General features: G+C 44.8%; 2 protein-coding genes across 2 annotated transcripts; both read left to right on the top strand.

Moving 5' to 3' along the window:
* The first annotated feature begins 3,069 nt into the window (after positions 1-3,069).
* Positions 3,070-6,735, top strand: LOC139353727 (uncharacterized). Its single transcript, XM_070998049.1, has one exon. It carries the CDS (start codon positions 3,070-3,072, stop codon positions 6,733-6,735), a length of 3,666 nt encoding a protein of 1,221 aa, XP_070854150.1.
* Positions 6,736-6,771: 36 nt separating this feature from the next.
* On the top strand, positions 6,772-8,805 carry LOC139353726 (uncharacterized). The gene has a single exon (XM_070998048.1). It carries the CDS (start codon positions 6,772-6,774, stop codon positions 8,803-8,805), a length of 2,034 nt encoding a protein of 677 aa, XP_070854149.1.
* Positions 8,806-18,909: the final 10,104 nt, after the last annotated feature.

The following is an 18,909-nucleotide window of genomic DNA, read 5'->3' as shown; positions in this document are numbered from 1 at the left end:
TATTTGGGTAAGTTGAATAAGCTTTATGGTTTATTTTAAAATTCACGATCGATACATTGCTTTTACACGTACCTTCAAAAATATCTTGTCCGTTCATGGAAATTCTTACTCCCGTTGAATTGAATTCAACTGTTAAGCCTGCAGCCTGCATCTTCGAGACGGACAGTAAATTTTGTGGTACATCTTTGCAGAACAGGACATTTTCCTGTGTAATGCTCGTATTAAGATTGCTTCGGAGTTGGACTGTCCCCTTTGCAGAAGCATATATGTATGCAACTTGCTTTGCAATTGCAATCTCATTTGGCGTGTCCAGTGTAGAATAGGTTGAGAACAGAGTTATGTTGTTTATCATGTGGTCCGAAGCTCCCGAATCCAATATGAAGGATATATCACCGTCACCTGTACAGTTCCTGCCCTGCCTTAACATAAACGCAAATGATCTGCCTGTTTCTACATTGGAACTTGGGCATGTTTTTCTTTATCTTTGTTTTCTAAGCCCCTTTTGAAAATAAAGCAATCTTTCTTAAAGTGACCCTTCTTTCCACAATGATGACATTTCAAATTGGACTTAAAGTTCGTAGAGGGTTTTGCCTTAAACTTGGTTTTCAGATGCAATGCCTTTTGTTCGTTGTTACTTAGAGATGTAGCTTGAAGAACTTTATTAGACGTGTCCTTACTTAAATTCTTTATCTTAATTTCGTGGTCAAGTAAGAGGTTTTTTACAAAAGAAAGGGTAACATGTTCGGTAGATAAGGTTTCTATGGCGGTCACAACCCCATCATAAAACGAAGGTAGTGTTAAAAGAAGGTGAGCTACTTTGTCCACCTCCTCAATTTTCGCTCCCGATGCCATTAATTCGCAGATTAATTCATCAAATTTATTGAAATGAATAATGAGAGGTGTGTCGCCATTTAGTTTGAATGTCAATAATTGCTTACGCACAGAAAGTTGCGTTGCCAAACTTTTTCGCTCATAGATCGAATCTAATTTTTCAAAAATCTCTTTTGCAGTCGAATTATTATCGGCAAATGAAAGAAAGAAGTCGCTTAGAAATTCTATTATAATGCTTTTTGCTGATCTTTCTGCCTTTGTCCATTTCTCATCTATTTCTTGGGGGTTTTCTTTTTCGATTACAAATAAAACAATATTTTCAGCTAAAAGAGACTTCACACGAAATTTCCACACTGAATATTTTTCACCACGAAAAGGTGAAATATTCTTAAACTTATTCTCCTTATTCATATTTATTCTTGCTCTAATTTCAATGTAACTATCGTATATTCGAGAAGAAGAAAAGAGAGAAGAAAAAGGAATCAATGTTAAGCAAATACTGTACCAAGTGCCTACATGTACACACACACACATACATATAAGTAAACGTGAGATCCACTTAGCCAATATGGTGAAATAGAAAAAAAAACGAGGCCTCACATACACATACATAAGTACATGCATTCACTCATACTTGCAACTTCTACATGTATGCACTTGGTTGGCTGTAAAATTTTTTCGCAAGAAAAGGAACAAAATATTTTATACAAACTTTTATTTTATTAAAATACTTTTTACCATTTGTGTTTTTATAACTTTGTTACCGTTCTGGATGTTTCGCTTGTTGAAACGTGCTTCCTCCTGTTTTCAATGTGCTCATACACACACGGGTTCTCAGAAATTCAGAAATTCTCAGAAATTTGCATTTTATTTAATTGTTATTTTAATTAGAGTTTAGCGAAACACTGGGCCCATAACCTGTTGGAAATAAAGGCCTTCTCCCGTTTCCTTAATTAATTTAGTACGCGATTTTAGTTTTTAGTTCAAAGTTTTTCTGTTTAATAGACGCTTTTTTTATACCACAACTTGTCCGTTCTAAAGCCAAAGTCAAAGAGAGAGAAGTCAAGCCACTTTCAGTGTGACCAGCCCTTCGGTGTCGAACAATCTTTTGCGTATAGAAAAATACGAAGATGGTATTTTTTCCACAGCTTTAATATGTGAAGATTCAACTTGATCTATTTTATAAGAATAAACCTTTGAGCACAGGCATACAAATTCTGTCATGAGTTTACCGTTAAGCTCATCTTTAAAAAATCCTAAACATTTTTTGTTAACTCTTTTGAAGTTATATAGATTAATTCTTTCATCTGAATAGTCCGATGTATGAAATTTTGCTTCAGGATCATTACGAATATCTTAATAAAAATCTTCAGTTTTTATTGTTTAGATAAGTGAATCAGTATCCATATAATTTAAGAGTAACTTTTCCTGAAACTTTGGCTTCATATATTGATAATGAAAATCATACATTTTCCATTTCGATAAGTCTAATACTGCATGTCGACGGTCGAACATTGTAATCGATAGGTAGACTAAGTATTGTAAGAGAAATCTAGTATTTGTTAATTTATCCGATCTCGTATGGAGTTCTTGGCCCTTGAAGTGCGGGCCTACTAATATCGGTTTAATGGATGCCGCCATAAATTGTGCTTCTCATTGTCTTGTGAATCGTAGGAGGGCACACTGCGGTAAGATTAAGTTAGTTTGAAATGTATGAGGCTGATTTGAATTGTTAACAGAATAAAACGACTGCCCCGAGCGCCACCAGGCGCACGCCGCCCTTAAAGTTCACCCTCTCTTCGGACCTACGCGTGTGGGGTAGTCGTTAACAAGGCAACTCCATATGATGCAAGACAACTCCTTTTATTCGCAGTCCTAGGGAGACTGTGAGGGCAACTTGCGCTGGAGGACGGCTTGACGACCAGCTAGAGAGTTGCCAGGAGCAATTCCCGTACCAGTAGAGGAGTCGCAGGCAGCGACATAGACGGGCGCAGACAGCGCCGAACACTGGGTACGGACGGAGTCGCAGTCAGCGACAGGGAGACGCAGGCCGCGTCAGTTAAGGAGACCGCAGACAGCGGTCAGGAGGCGCAAGGAGCGCCAAGCACGGGGTCCGCAGACAGCGGGCCAGAAGACGCAAGGAGCGTCAAGCATCGCCTGCCGCAGCCAGCGGCCAGAAGGCACAGGTGCCGCCATTTTGGAGAGCGCTGAGGCAGCGCCGTATTTGGACCTGTTAGGATGCAGCATTCCCCGAAGAGGAGCTCGCGGCTGAGAGGAGGGGAAGCCACCCCTACAGCAACGCGAGCGGATCAGCAGCCAGTGAGTAGTGGAGCAGAAAACCGGCCGCGAGTGAACATAACCTCGGCGGCGGCCATTTCTAGCCCAGCCACTACGGTGACTACAGTAGCGTCCCAACCGAGGAGTACTGCTGTCACAGCTGCGGGATCAGAGCCAGAGCGGGAGACGAACCTGCCCCTCACGTCGGACCTTTTGAAAAGGATTGCGGCGTTGGAGGAGGAGCTAAAGCAGGTTAAAGCCCTGAACAGTGTGAGCACCGCCAATTGCGCGCCAATCGCAGTTGGCCCAAGCGCAGATGGCGCCAACAGTGGAGCGTCGGGGCGGCCGCCATCTTGGAGCGGATCGCCATTAGCCACATCTAACGGTGAGGCCTCAACTAACGGGGTCGGGCCGGTCCCACATAGCGGTGTCGGTGCGAGCAGTGCGGCCTGCACGCTGCCGCCATCTTGGAGTGGACCGCCATTGCTAACGACTAGCAATCATTTTGTGGAGCCACTGTGTGCTACAAGTGTTGCGCAGACAGCGCATGGATTCGTGCTACCGGGCGGGAGCACCCACAACGTGGCAACAGCATCGCCATTTGTTGGGTCCTACGCCCCGATAACGCCGAATGAATCCCAAAGAGTGTACGGGCCAAGGAAGCTTCCGGACCTGCCTGTATTTGGAGGGCAGCCCGAGGAGTGGCCGATCTTTAACTGTGCGTTTGTGGAGACGACCCAAGCATACAACTGCACAGACTTGGAGAACAACCAGAGGTTGTTGAAGGCGCTGAAGGATGAAGCACGAGAGACAGTGAAGTCGCTGCTGATTCACCCTGGGAACGTCAGCGCCGTGATGGAGCAGCTGCGATTTAGGTTCGGCCGACCGGAGCAGCTTATACGCAGCCAGCTGAACAGCGTGCGAGAGGTGCCGCCGATTTCGGAGCAGCACCTGGCGAGGATCGTTCCCTTCGCAACCCGAGTGAGTAACCTAACGGCCTTCTTGCAGTCAGCGAAGGCGGAGCAGCACCTGCGGAACCCAACGCTAATGGAGGAGCTTGTGGCAAAGCTTCCTACGAGCAAGCGAGTAGACTGGGCCAGGCACGCTGCATCGATCGAGCCCTTTCCCACTGTGGCGCACTTCAGCGTGTGGCTGCAGGAGTACGCAAACGTCGTGTGTACGGTTTTGGACGTCGAGGGAAAGGAGCCGAGGCGTCGAGTTCTACATGCGAGCGTCGACCAGAACGGATGCGATCAACAGGATGATCGGCATGGAGGTTGTCCAATTTGTGGAGGGCAACATGCTGCGACGAGCTGCAGGGAGTTCATTGGAGCTTCGCCACCGGGTAGGTGGGGCATGGTGAGGAGGCACCGGCTCTGCTTCACATGCTTACGGAGTGGACATACGACCAGAACCTGCGATGTACATGGCGAGTGCCAGATCAACGGATGCCGCAGATTGCATCACCGTCTGCTACATGGCGCGGACGAGGAGCGAAGATGGCCGGCGCAGCGAGGTGGCTTCAGGAGCCACAATGGAGGAAACCAGCAGTCAGCAGTTTCCAGACGCGGCCCGGACAGGAGGTCTTCGCCACGAGGTGGTTACAGGGACCACGAGGGGAGCCTACAGTCGGCTGTCCCCAGAAACAGCCTGGAGATAAGGGCCCCGCAGCCAGCGGAGGCGCCCGTGCAGAGGAACTTAAACTGCGTTGACGCCGAGGGAGGCCGACTTTTGTTCCGTATACTGCCAGTAACGCTGTACGGAGCTGGTCGCCAGGTGGATACATACGCGCTCTTGGATGAAGGATCCTCCGTCACGATGATCGATGACGAGCTACGGAGGGATCTGGGAGTGCGAGGCGTGCATCGACAGCTGAATATACAATGGTTTGGAGGAAGGGCCAGCAGAGAGCCCAGCAACGTGGTGAGCCTAGAGATAAGTGGAGCTGGGAAGTCCACTCGCCACGTTTTGAGGAACGTGTACTCCGTTTCGAGCCTGAGTCTGCCAATGCAGACGTTAGGTCGACGAGATGTCCAGGGCGTGCATAAGGATGCGCGTCTGCCGATGAAGCCCTACATCAACGTGGTGCCTAAGTTGCTCATCGGACTGGACCATGGACATTTGGGATTGCCACTTAGGACGAGGCGGTTTGCCAGAGAGGGACCGTATGCGGCCGCAACCGAGCTTGGATGGGTTGTGTTTGGGCCAGTAAGTGGGCAATCGACTACGCCGTCACCGAGGTCCTACCTTCTAGCCGTGTCAATGGATGATACGATGGAAAAGATGGTGGAGGACTACTTCGATATGGAAAGCTTTGGTGTGAAGCTCGCGCCGCAGGTCGCAGGCAGCGATGACGCGCGGGCACAAAGGATCCTCGAAGATACCACGGTGAAAGTGGGGCGTCGCTACCAGACGGGATTACTCTGGAAGGACGACTACGCTGTGCTGCCACGGAGCTATGAGATGGCGCACAGACGGCTGATCAATGTGGAGAAGAAGTTGAAGCGCAACGGGCAGTTGGCGCTGGAATACGATCGTATCATCAAGGATTACGTATCCAAAGGATATGCGAGGAAGCTGCAGCAGGATGAGGTCGCGGTGACGAGCGACCGGCTATGGTATTTGCCACATTTTGGTGTCGAAAACCCGAACAAGCCCGGTAAGGTCCGGCTTGTGTTCGATGCTGCAGCCAAGGTTGGAGGAACCTCGCTAAATTCGGCGCTGGACAAGGGGCCTCAGCATTACAAGCCCTTGCCAGCCGTGCTCTTCCACTTCAGGGAAGGAGCAGTCGGAGTCTGCGGTGACATCAAGGAGATGTTCCACCAAGTGCTGATCCGACCCGAGGATCGATGTTCCCAACGATTCCTTTGGAGAGATGGCAACGGCGATCGAGACCCGGATGTGTACGAGATGAACGTAATGACCTTTGGAGCAGCCTGCTCGCCGAGCGCTGCGCATTACGTAAAGACGGTGAATGCCCTGAAGTTTCGGGATTCGGACCCGAGGGCAGTCAAGGCCATCATCGACTACCACTACGTCGATGACTATGTGGACAGTTTCGCTACAGAGAGCGAAGCTATAAGTGTATCTACCCGAGTGAAGGAGATACATGCGGAGGCTGGATTCGTGGAAGCGGCGTTGGGACCACCCGGACAAGTCAAGAGCGTCGGATGGGGTGAGGCTGAGCAGAAGATCCTTGGAATGCGCTGGCAGGTAGCCACGGACGACTTCAGATTCAAGGTGGAGTATCACCGAGTGCCAAGTAGCGTTCTAAGTGGAGATCGAGTCCCTACAAAGAGGGAGTATTTGAGCCTGCTGATGTCAACGTTCGACCCATTGGGATTCCTGTGCTGCCTGATGATTACAGCGAAGCTGTTGTTGAGAGAGATCTGGAGGCAGAAGATCCAGTGGGACGAACCACTACCGGAGGAGATAGGCAGAGCCTTTGCGGTCTGGCGCAGGGAGATGGACGCCGTGGGACAGTTCCGATGCCCTCGTCACTATTTCGGGCATGGAGCAGTTCGGACCGTCGAGTTGCACGTGTTCGTGGATGCAAGTCAATCTGCATTCGCGGCGGTGGCCTATTGGAGGGTCACGTACGAGGATGACAACGTGATGGTTAGTTAAGTGTGCGCAAAGACGAAGTGCGCACCGATGAGAACGATGTCGATCCCAAGGTTGGAGCTGCAGGCAGCGGTTCTTGGAACCAGACTGATGAACACTGTCCAGGAGGAGCACAGTGTGGACATCAGCGAGAAGGTGTTGTGGACGGACTCAAAAACGGTGCTGAGATGGATCGGCAGCACCCACCGCCGGTACAAGCAGTTTGTTGGCAACCGAGTGGCGGAGATTTTGGAGTCGTCGAAGGTTTCCCAGTGGAGGTGGGTACCTACAGCCGACAACGCAGCGGATGATGCGACGCGGTCGCAGAATAAGGCGGACCTTAGCCCGGAATCACGTTGGCTAAGTGGACCCGCATTTTTGAGGCAGCCAGCAAGCGGCTGGCCGGCGCCTGAGGAGGGAACTAAGCGTGTTCCAGATGCGCCTGAGGAGGGAACTAAGCGTGTTCCAGATGCGCCTGAGGAGGGAACTAAGCGTGTTCCAGATGCGCCTGATGAAGAGGAGATGCCCGGTGAGTTTGCATTGGTGGCCGCGGATGAATTTGCCATTCCGTTCCAGAGATTCTCGAGCTTCAGTCGCCTGGTGAGGACCACAGCATGGGTCTTGAGGTTTGCGCGTTGGTGTCGCAAGCAGAGAAGCAAGATCGAGGAGTACGGACTCACTGCATCGGAGTGTGAGGCCGCGGAGAACCTGTTAGTCAGACAGGCCCAGTTGGAGTCGTTCCCCGACGAGATGAGGTCGGCGGAATGCGGAAAGAACATCGCCAGCTCGAGTGAGATTCGAGATCTGGCGCCTTACGTGGATGAACACGGAGTTCTGCGAGTTTATGGCAGAGTTGATGCCGCGCTGTGCATGCCGTACAGTGCGAGGAGGCCCGTAATACTGTCACACAGGCACAGTCTTACGGATTTGATTGTGAGGCACTTTCATGCCCAGATGAAGCATCAAAACGTGGATGCGACGATTGCTCAGATTCGGACGAGATTCTGGGTCACGAAGATGAGACGAGTGCTGAAGGAAGTAATCTCGTCGTGCAACGAGTGCAAGTTGCAGCGAACGCGGCCGATGCCGCCGATAATGGGACCCCTACCAGAGGATCGACTGGAAGCGGGAGGATGGCCATTCAAGTACACCGGATTGGACTACTTTGGGCCACTGCTGGTGACTGTATCCCGTCACAGAGAGAAGCGTTGGGTCGCCTTGTTCACATGCATGACGACAAGGGAGATTCATCTGGAGCTGGCGCATGACCTGTCGACGGATTCCTGCATAATAGCGATCAGGAACTTCGTCTGCCGTAGAGGACCAGTACATAGACTGCGGAGTGATAACGGCAAGAACTTCGTGGGAGCTGACAGGGAGGCCAAGCGATTTGGAGACGTGTTCGAGACGGAGAGGATACAGAGTGAGTTGTCCAGCAGAAGCATTGAATGGGATTTCAATTGCCCATCGAACCCGTCTGAGGGCGGAGTATGGGAGCGGATGGTGCAGTGCGTCAAACGAGTGCTGCGCCATACCCTGAAGGAAGTTGCGCCGAGGGATCATGTGTTGGAGAGTTTCCTGATCGAGGCGGAGAATGTAGTCAACTCGCGTCCGCTCACCCACTTGCCGGTGGATGCGGACCAAGAGGCGCCGTTGACGCCAAATGATCTGCTCAAGGGAGCAGCTAACCTGCCGAATACGCCTGGATTGGATGCGGAGCTGCCCAAGGAGGGTTCTACGCGAAAGCAGTGGAGGATTGCTCGCATGCTGCGAGACCGTTTCTGGAGGAGGTGGGTCCTGGAGTACCTGCCTACGCTTGTGCGCCGCGAGAAGTGGTGCCGGAGAACGGAGCCCATCCGCCAGGGCGATATGGTCTTCGTCTGCGATCCTGCCTTGCCCAGACGAGAGTGGCGCAAGGGAATCGTGGAGGAGGTCTACAGCGGAGCTGATGGAGTCGTCAGACGCGCTACTGTGCGCGTGAACGACAATGGCCTATCTCGGACAATGTTGCGGCCCGTCTCAAAACTTGCAGTTTTGGACTTGAGTGAAGCGGTTCTTCACGGGGTCGGGGATGTCGACGGTCGAACATTGTAATCGATAGGTAGACTAAGTATTGTAAGAGAAATCTAGTATTTGTTAATTTATCCGATCTCGTATGGATTTCTTGGCCCTTGAAGTGCGGGCCTACTAATATCGGTTTAATGGATGCCGCCATAAATTGTGCTTCTAATTGTCTTGTGAATCGTAGGAGGGCACACTGCGGTAAGATTAAGTTAGTTTGAAATGTATGAGGCTGATTTGAATTGTTAACAGAATAAAACGACTGCCACGAGCGCCACCAGGCGCACGCCGCCCTTAAAGTTCACCCTCTCTTCGGACCTACGCGTGTGGGGTAGTCGTTAACAAGGCAACTCCATATGATGCAAGACACTGCAAATCCTAAATACAATGGCTTATTAAATAGAACGGACAATCTTTTCATTTGAATTGCATAGAAATTATCATTTATTTTAGTTGCACTATGAAAATTGGATTTTGAAATTAAAGTTTTGGCACAATGTGCTTTTCGTCCAGTCTTCGAGCTATCCGGAGCATCCCATGTACTAATAAGCTTAATATCGACCCTGCGCTCGGGATCTTCCATTGTTTTTCCGTAAACAGAATTATTCATTAATTATATTTTTTGCATTTTGCCTATGTAAAGTATTTAGATCAATGTAATTCTTTAACCAAGGCTTTTGTAAAAACTGAACACCTCTATGGATCTTTTTCAATACTAACCCATTCTGTATACATTGTTGTAAATCCCGACAATGTATTACATAATTTTTCTTATTTCCCAGGTCAGCAATTAATTTTTATACCCGTTACTCGTAGAGTAAAAGGGTATACTAGATTCGTCGGAAAGTATGTAACAGGCAGAAGGAAGCGTTTCCGACCCCATAAAGTATATATATTCTTGATCAGGATCACTAGCCGAGTCGATCTAGCCATGTCCGTCTGTCCGTCTGTCTGTCCGTCCGGATGAACGCTGAGATCTCGGAAACTATAAGAGCTAGGCTATTGAGATTTGGCGTGCAGATTCCTGAGCTTCTTACGCAGCGCAAGTTTGTTTCAGTAGAGTGCCACGCCCACTCTAACGCCCACAAAACGCCCAAAACTGTGGCTCCTACAGTTTTGATGGTAGATAGAAAATTTTAACTGAAATGTATTAGTCTTGTCAATACCTATCGATTGACCCAAAAAAAAAAATTTTGCTAGGCCCACTCTAACGCCCACAAACCTTCCAGACAATGCGAAATGATTTTACGCGTGTATGTGTGTGTATGTAAATAGTTGCCGGCCGAACTTAGCGGCACAGAAAAAAGCCCTGCCGGCGCTCAGAGAGAGCAAAGTGCGGGGCTAACTTATTCTATTGAATAATGAACCCTTTATCCATTTGTCCCATTGACGGGCAAAAACCTTTAAAGATCTGTACAACTTTATTTTTCTCTTTCAATGAATGTGCATTAGCTTAATAAATACCTATAGATTGTCCCAAAAAAACTTTTCCGTTTTCAGTCCAATGCTCAAAAACCAAAGTAGTTAGGACAAGCCTTGACAATAGAGCCAGAAAACGACATACATACATACATATGTATGTATGCATGTGTGTGGATGTAAAAAATTGCAAACTAATATCCGCGGCAAATAGAATTCTTTCAAACAAAGCTATTCAACCAAATAATTTGAAATACAGAATGTGCCTTAAAACTGTTTATGTTTAGCAAGCATATATAAATATAAATGTTTTTTGTCTATTTTATGTGTTGCTTTCTCATTCTTGGCGCTGGCTGAAACAAAAGCAGAGCCGAGAAATGAGAGCAAAGGAGAGAGAACAAAGTGCGCGGCTAACTTATCTTATCTGAGTAACGGGTATCTGATAGTCGAGGTACTCGACTATAGCGTTCTTCCTTGTTTAACTTTATCCTCTTTTGAGGCCAGACAATTTGACGGACAAAATGGAAGATCATTATGAAGATCATGTAAACGGTATGGATATATTAAGTCCACTTCCAAAAAAAACCCGTATTTGCTATCGATTGGAATACTATTCATATCAAAATTGTCTATGTCTGTGTTAGACTTCCACTTAAAATCTTTATATGGTAAAGGTTGTGACATTGCCCAACCATACAAGTTATTCGCATCCACTTAAATTAAAAATGAAGACTCCTTCGGGGAATCATAATCTGACAAATGTTTGTTATTTGCTTTTGTAAATCTATGACAACATTGAACTAAACCACCTCGAATGCTACTTTGAATAAATCTTTACATATCTATATCTGTCAGCAATTCAAGTTGAATATTTGTAGTTTTCAACATTGCCTCCCAAGATAGACCTGGTGTCGTAAAATACTTAGCTGGGTCAAGTGAATAAATTTGCATACAAATTTTTCGGAAGTTTTCAAAAATGTCGGTTAAAAGAAATACATCAGTTTTTAAATATAATTCTAAATAATCTTTAAGAGTGGAACAATGCGACCAAACTTTAAGAGCTTAAATTACTATAGAATTCTTCTCTTGGTGGGAGGGGAGTTTCCTCGAGTCTACTAGCGGAGTCTAAATATTCATAAAGATGTATACCTTTCTTACGCATTAGTCCAAATTCTTTATCATTACTGAAAAACGATTTAACAGTGTTCAATTGATCATCAACTAAATTAGAAGCATAAATCTATATGTATCGAGAATACTAATTTCAAAACTATTTCCACTTAAACTTTTTATTTTCTTTGAGACAGAAATATAGTTTTCCTTATTTATTGGTATTACGGAAATTTCACTTGGAATCTTTCCCAACTCTTGAATAAATAAATGACAGTCGTATTTCGAAAAATTATGAAAAAATACTGGTATGAATTTGTTAACTTTATAATCCAAGTTACATTTAGAGTGGGCTGCACCTCTAAAGCGACCTGTGAAATGACAATGATATCTAACCCTGTCAGTCCCTAAATCTTTCTGACAAATAGAACAATTCAATGAATTATCAAATATTTGCTGGTCATCCAAAGTCATTCTCATAGGAACTATTTTATGTAAGTAGTCGTCACTCAATTTAGTTAAATTTTTTATCAATGAATTTACAAAACTTACTCCCGAATTTCTTCATGTTTCTAAAACAAATTGATCTAGTCTAGAATCAAAAGCGCACTTTATATAATACGCATATGATATTGGAATATGTTCATTAATATTAAATATTTGGGGCTCACTTCAAGATTTTTCGGTTCCAGAATGCATTCAAAATCCGCGTAGACAACGAATGGAACTTGAAGCTGAAGTTGAACCTGGGTAAATTCCAATGTATTATTCTGGGGGTGTGGCATCTTTGAGACCTTCCTACTGCAGAGCGTTTTGTGTTTCAATGCAGCTTCCTCAGTTTTGGAAAAATTTAAAGACACATTGCAGAAATATTGCGCCCTCTTCTGATTTCCTCTCTGAGCAGTCATTAATTCTTGAAAGAGAAATATATACAAATTATTTAATTGCTTAAAAGAGATAAAAATGAATAAAAGAATTTACCTTGAAATATTTTTAATGTACATGTAATGTCCATTTCCACCTTCTTCCAAAAACATCATATTGATATGAAGGTTTCCCTCGTCTCTGCATTGTATCCGAATACGTTTAAACTCATATGAGTATTTTTCTTTAAAAAATTTTTTATACATTTTATTTCAAGGGGGAAAGTCAACCCTGTGAAATCTAATATTATTTCATCTCTTATACGAATTATCTCCAGGGATATATCAATATTATATGCCAAACATATTTGCGGCCTGTTAACAATTTTCAATGCAGAAATCAAAGCCCATTTAACAATATTGATCATTTTCGTTACAAACGTTAACTATTGCTTTTTTTGTTAAAAGGAAACGAGGTAGTGTTATGAAAGATGAACCAGCCATCGGTGTATCATGATTTACATTCATTTACAAGCGAATCAATTTTATAAGAGACCATCCACTGTCTCTCTCTTGAAATTCTTGTGTTTTTGAAATTGTTTCCATGGTATGTTCATGGAAGATATTTTCTAAGTCAGAATCTTTATTCATGATCGTCATTTTACTTTGTAAACTTTTCATATCAATTTCTTCAGATTCATCTTTAAAAAGTACATACTCTGCAAAAAGTTCAAAGTTTACTTTTGCTGAAGTATAACTTTCTAACAGAATGCTGAGTTGAGGTAGCAGGGACAATCCAGCTTCACTCAAGAAACTCTCAGGTTAGATCAAGTCCGATGCATCGTTTACATACATGTAATGTAGTATTCTATCCTTGAATCCCTCAGAAATTTTTTTAACTCTTCCGTCAAGGGGTTGAGTTGCATTTCGCTTATGCAACTCCGAACGGACATAATTTGCCCACTTATTCTTTAGCAACAAACACTTGCAGGATTGACAAAACTGATTTTGGTTATTCATTTTATTTTATTTGTTTTGTTTAAATTCTTTTTTCACGATCACTTTTTCACTTTTACTTAAGTTGTGTTTGACGTAGCAGAGTATCCCACTTCAAGATTATTTTTGGAAGACTAACTATTGTCCTCGATCATTTATAGTGTTTGAAGTGGGCGTGAACGATAATATTGAAGATAAGAGATGCATACTTAAGATTTTTTTAAATTCAAAAACGTAGGCAATTCTAGTAGGTTACCTCGACTATTCATTGGTTAGAAGAAATGAGAAGTATTGATTTTGAAAAATATTTGATACAAGTGTAACCAATAGGACACCATCAATTCAATAAGGGAGACACAAAATCATTGAATAAAAGAGAGTGTTGGTTAGAAGAGGTCGCACATACTTTGCTGCAGGTGGGAAAGGAATTTTTTTTATACACACCATCATACTCAGGTAGCCAACAGGGGACAGTTTGGAAAAAATCATTTCGAGTTTGGGAAATAAACAAAGATTTTCATTTGTTGAATTTCGAGAATGCACATTTTTGGGTAAAAGAAGAGGAAAAATCAAAGATTTTCATTTGTTGAATTTCGAGAATGCATATTTTTGGGTAAAAGAAGAAGATGAAAACCTGTATAAAATTTCCTTTTAAATTGTGTAAGCATATTTAAAAGGGTAAGACGAGATTGTTGACTTAGATAGACAACATGCATTCAGTTAAAATAAATAACTTTTTGAATGTATTTGACGGAATTCTGTTCAATGCACACTGTGTACGGCTCCAGTTCATACAATCAAAACTCTTTGAATGTGAACGAGGTAATATAAAAACATCTATTCTGCACCTGCGTGTGGAGCAATGATGCAGCCACTGAGGGAGTTGATACTTGTGTATGCCATCGAATTTCGGATTACAAAAAGAAAGCACTCAACATTATGAATAAATACTATAATCTAGAAAAAAGAATGAAAATGATTAAATAACATAATAAAATATGTTCGCAATACCAAAATAAACTTTTGACTCGGCTACTTGCGAGTTGTTGCGCGGTCGTGATTTCAACCCCTATTATGGGAACGTATTAGAGCTAGCAGTCAGCCATGAGGTCGTTGGCGTGAGGCCCATGATCTTGTCAATGAGCGTGCGCCTTCTGGGTTGTGCAAGTTAACTAAGTAGCTAACCGGACGGAGGCGATGACCGAATGTCCGAAGCCCAGCTGCGGCCAAAACCGCTGACGCGGCATTTGGCCGGATGCTCGTGCATAGCCGGCAAACACAGCATATTTGCGTGGCCGCTATGAATTTCATTTTTGTCAACTTTAAGTTTAGTTCGCTTCAAGCTCTATACGAGAGTTTTAGAGATTTTTACATTCTTGGAAAAAAATTTTATCTTTGAGGAAGAAACCACAGTAAATAAAATGTAAGTGCACCCCTCATTTAAATATTTTCTAACCAGTCTGCAAAGTAGAACTAGTTAATAAAGAATACTACGAGAGTAAAACGGCTCCGATCCCGATAAAATTCGGGATTTGATTAACGAAAATAAAATATATAAATATATTACGTTAAATTCATTCATTTTTCTGATTTGAAATATTTTGACTATGAGTCGAGGCTGTGTGTCAGTCTTATATACCCTATATCTCTTATAATTTACAATATTATAATTTTAAAATATTTACCACTACACTAATTTTTATGCAAGGGCACAGGTATCTACTACTCTTAAAATTAACTAGGTGAATTATATAGTGAGGAAATACGTGCTCTCGTTTTGGCGGCTCTGTGTCCCCGTTTTCTAATCCTTTTGTGTGCGTATATGAGCTCGCCATTTTCTAAGTATAGAAGCGTCAAGCAGTACGCTAGCGATTCAGGGTCAGATAGTGAAGAACTCCTTCGAGCTTCCACTCCGAAAAACACGCGTAGAAACCCCCCAGCGGGCGAAAGGGTAGACCTCATGGATCCTGAACAACTTAGAGGAGTAGTGCAGGCGGCTATTGACAACGCCCTAGCCGGGCAGGCCGCCGCAAATTTACAAAAAGAACGGGAGTTCAGACAAGTAATCGATGCATTGACCAGCCAAGTGGCAGAATTGCGCGCTGCGCCCACGACGTCCCAAGGTTCGGCCCCAACGCCAGAAATTAAGGTTTATGCAGCCATAGAAATTATAGACACAGTTCAATGCAGCGAGCCTCTGGACACTGTCAAGTGCCTACCCGAATTTGCGGGGGCACAGGAGTCATATGTTTCGTGGAGGCAAGCCGCCACCGCTGCCTACCACATATTTAGACGGTACAATGGTAGTTCACGCCATTATCAGGCAGTGATTATAATAAAAAGTAAGATAAGAGGCACTGCTGATGCGGTGTTGTCCTCCTTTGGCACAATTTTAAATTTTGACGCGATCATAGACCGTTTGGATTTCACTTACAGTGACAAACGGCAGATCCACGTCATTGAACAGGAGATGGGCACCCTCAGACAGGGAAGCCTCACACTCCTGCAATATTACGATGAGGTTGAGAAAATACTCACCTTACTCGGCGGCAAGAATTTTGTGTGATAAATTCCGGGACGATGCGCTCCGGGTATTTATTTCGGGCCTTAGACGCAGCCTATCTGATGTCATCTTCTCGCAAAGCCGAAGGAAATGCCAACTGCGTTGGCATTAGCGCTAGAAGTGGAATCAAACCACGAGAGGAACACGTTCGCAACATCGTTTGCAAAGAGTCTAGAGGATAGGGACCGTAAGACGAGTCCAAAGGAGCAAAGGCGCCAGCAGGATACAAATTTTTCCCAGTTGGGTATTAATAAAAATCCCTATTATACCAAACGAGTTAAAGCGCAGGTACATTCTGACCTGCGCAATAACAAATTGCAGAGTAGACCGGAGCCGATGGAAGTCGACCCCTCTGCAAAGGCTTTCATTCCTGCCCAAGCTCCACCCTATCAGAATAGGAGACCGGCAACGTCCGAGCGCACAGGCGCATCTAGAAAACCAAAAGCTCAGATCAGGAAGGGAAATCTTACGCCAACGCTGCGTCCAGCGCAATAGCAAAGATCAACGATGATGCTATTTGCGAATACGATTCAGAAGTAGTCCATTTTTAAGGGGAAAATCCCTGCTGCCCGTCATCAGACGAAGAGTAGCGGGGATAAATATGAAACTGCTTATTGACACGGGCGCCTCGAAAAATTTCATCCGACCGTTCGAAGGATTGAAATGCGTCCCGGTAGAAAACCCTTTCGAAATTCACTCAATTCACGGGAACACCACAATCACGAAGAAATGCTTCGTGTCACTTTTTGATTTGAAGGCCACCTTCTTCACCTTACCCGACTTATCTTCTTTTGATTCAATCGTAGGCCTCGACCTACTTAAACAGGCGGGAGCATCACTTTGCCTGGCCTCTGGCCACATCAAATGGGGCAACAAAGAGGAGAAAATTGATTTTCACTCGTGCCCTGATGTGAATTTCACCGAAGTGGATTGCTCAGATGCGCCACCTTTGGTCAGGAAGACATTTTTAACAATGCTCCGCGACAGGAAAAAAGCCTTTGCGGACCCCAATGAGGCTTTACCTTACAACACATCGGTGGTAGCCACCATCAGAACTGTTGATGAGGAGCCCATTTATGCCAAACTCTACCCATACCCAATGGGCGCAGCCGATTTCGTTAATGGCGAGATTCAAGAGCTGCTAAAAAATGGCATAATCCAGAAGTCGAGATCCCCCTACAATAACCCGATACGGGTTGTAGACAAAAAGGGCACCGACGAAACGGGCGTCCCTAAAATGCGACTCGTATTGGACTTTCGCAAATTGAACGAGAGGACAATACCTGATCGCTATGCCATGCCAAATATCTCTATGATACTAGGGAATTTAGGCAGAGCGAATTACTTCACTACGCTCCATTTAAAATCTGGCTATCACCAAATAACGCTGGCAGAACGCGACCGTGAAAAGACTTCCTTTTCCGTAAATGGAGGAAAGTACGAGTTTCGCAGAATGCCATTTGGTCTAAAAAATGCTGCCAGCGTTTTTCAAGGAACTATAGACGAAATACTGCGAGAGCAGATAGGCAAATTTTGCTATGTTTATGTCGATGACGTTATCGTCTTCTCAGAAGACGAAAACTCTCACATCCGGCACGTAGATTGGGTTCTCAAAAGCCTTTACGATGCTAATATGAGGGTATCAACTGAAAAATCTAAATTCTTCAAAAAAAGCGTTAGCTTCTTGGGTTTTATAGTCACCAGCAACGGGGCTACCACTTACCCAGAAAAAACCAAGGCCATTCAGGAATTCCCTGAACCCAAAAACGTGTTCGAAGTTAGATCATTCCTTGGCCTGGCCAGCTACTATAGATGCTTTATTAAAGATTTTGCGTCCATAGCTCGGCCAGCAGACACAGGTCGAAAAATATCCAGGTGTAGTTCAACGAGCCGCAACGGCTAGCTTTTCACAAGCTGCGTAACATTCTAGCTTCCGAGGAGGTCATCCTCAGGTATCCCAACTATAAAAAAGCATTTGATCTAACGACAGATGCCTCAGCTTATGGCATTGGCGCAGTCCTATCCCAAGAGGGACGGCCCATTACCATGATCTCGAGAACCCTAAAGGACAGAGAGATCAATTATGCCACCAATGAAAGGGAGCTGCTGGCAATAGTTTGGGCATTGGCCAAATTACGTCACTATCTATATGCAGTGAAAGATATCAACATCTTTACTGACCATCAACCACTGACCTTCGCGGTATCGGAATCCAATCCGAATGCAAAGATCAAACGGTGGAAAGCTCGCATCGACGAGTCCGGCGCCAAAATTTTTTACAAGCCCGGCAAGGAAAACCTCGTTGCGGATGCCCTCTCAAGACAGCAACTTAACGTTCTGGGAGAGGCAGAAGCTTTTTCAAGTGCGGCCACGATTAACAGTGAGCTGTCACTGACCCACACAATTGAGGCAACGGATAAGTCCTTGAATTGCTTCCAAAACCAGATAACTCTGGAGGAAGCTCGCTTTCCGCAAAAACGCAACTTTGTCCTCTTTGTAAACAAGAGACGGCATGCGATCAGCTTCTCCTGCAAAGAGTCATTACTCAATGATCTCGCAGATTTAATTGTTCCTAAGGGCGTAAACGTCATCCATTGCGATTTGCACACACTCGCAATGATACAGGACCAACTGGTACGCCAATTTCCAGCCACAAAATGTTGGTATTGTAAAAATCGTGTAACGGACATTTTTGCAGTCCCGTAGAGACGGGAAATTCTGTCCACTGAACACAACAGGGCTCACAGGTCAGGCCAAGAAAATGTAAAGCAGGTACTCTCCGAGTACTATTTCCCGAAAATGGCCAAGCTAGCTAGCGAAATCGTCGCTAACTGCAAAACATGTGCTAAAGCTAAATATGACAGGCATCCCAAAAAGCAGGAGCTTGGGGAAACACCAATCCCGTCTCAGGTTGGGGAAATATTACACATAGACATCTTCTCAACGGATAAAAAATATTTTCTTACATCCATTGAAAAATTCTCAAAATTTGCGATGGTCCAGCCAATTCCCTCTAGAACCATAGAGGACATTAAACCAGCACTGCTACAACTCTTGAATGTTTTCCCGAAAGCCAAGGTCATATATTGTGACAACGAACCATCGTTGAATTCGCACACCATTTTGTCCATGCTGGAAACCCTTTTCGGCGTGAGCATCTCGAATGCACCGCCCCTTCACAGTGTC

This window comes from Drosophila suzukii, chromosome Y, assembly GCF_043229965.1.
Source record: "Drosophila suzukii chromosome Y, CBGP_Dsuzu_IsoJpt1.0, whole genome shotgun sequence".
In the NCBI taxonomy this organism is placed as follows: Eukaryota; Metazoa; Arthropoda; class Insecta; order Diptera; family Drosophilidae; genus Drosophila; species Drosophila suzukii.
This window is presented reverse-complemented; position numbering and strand designations above follow the sequence as displayed.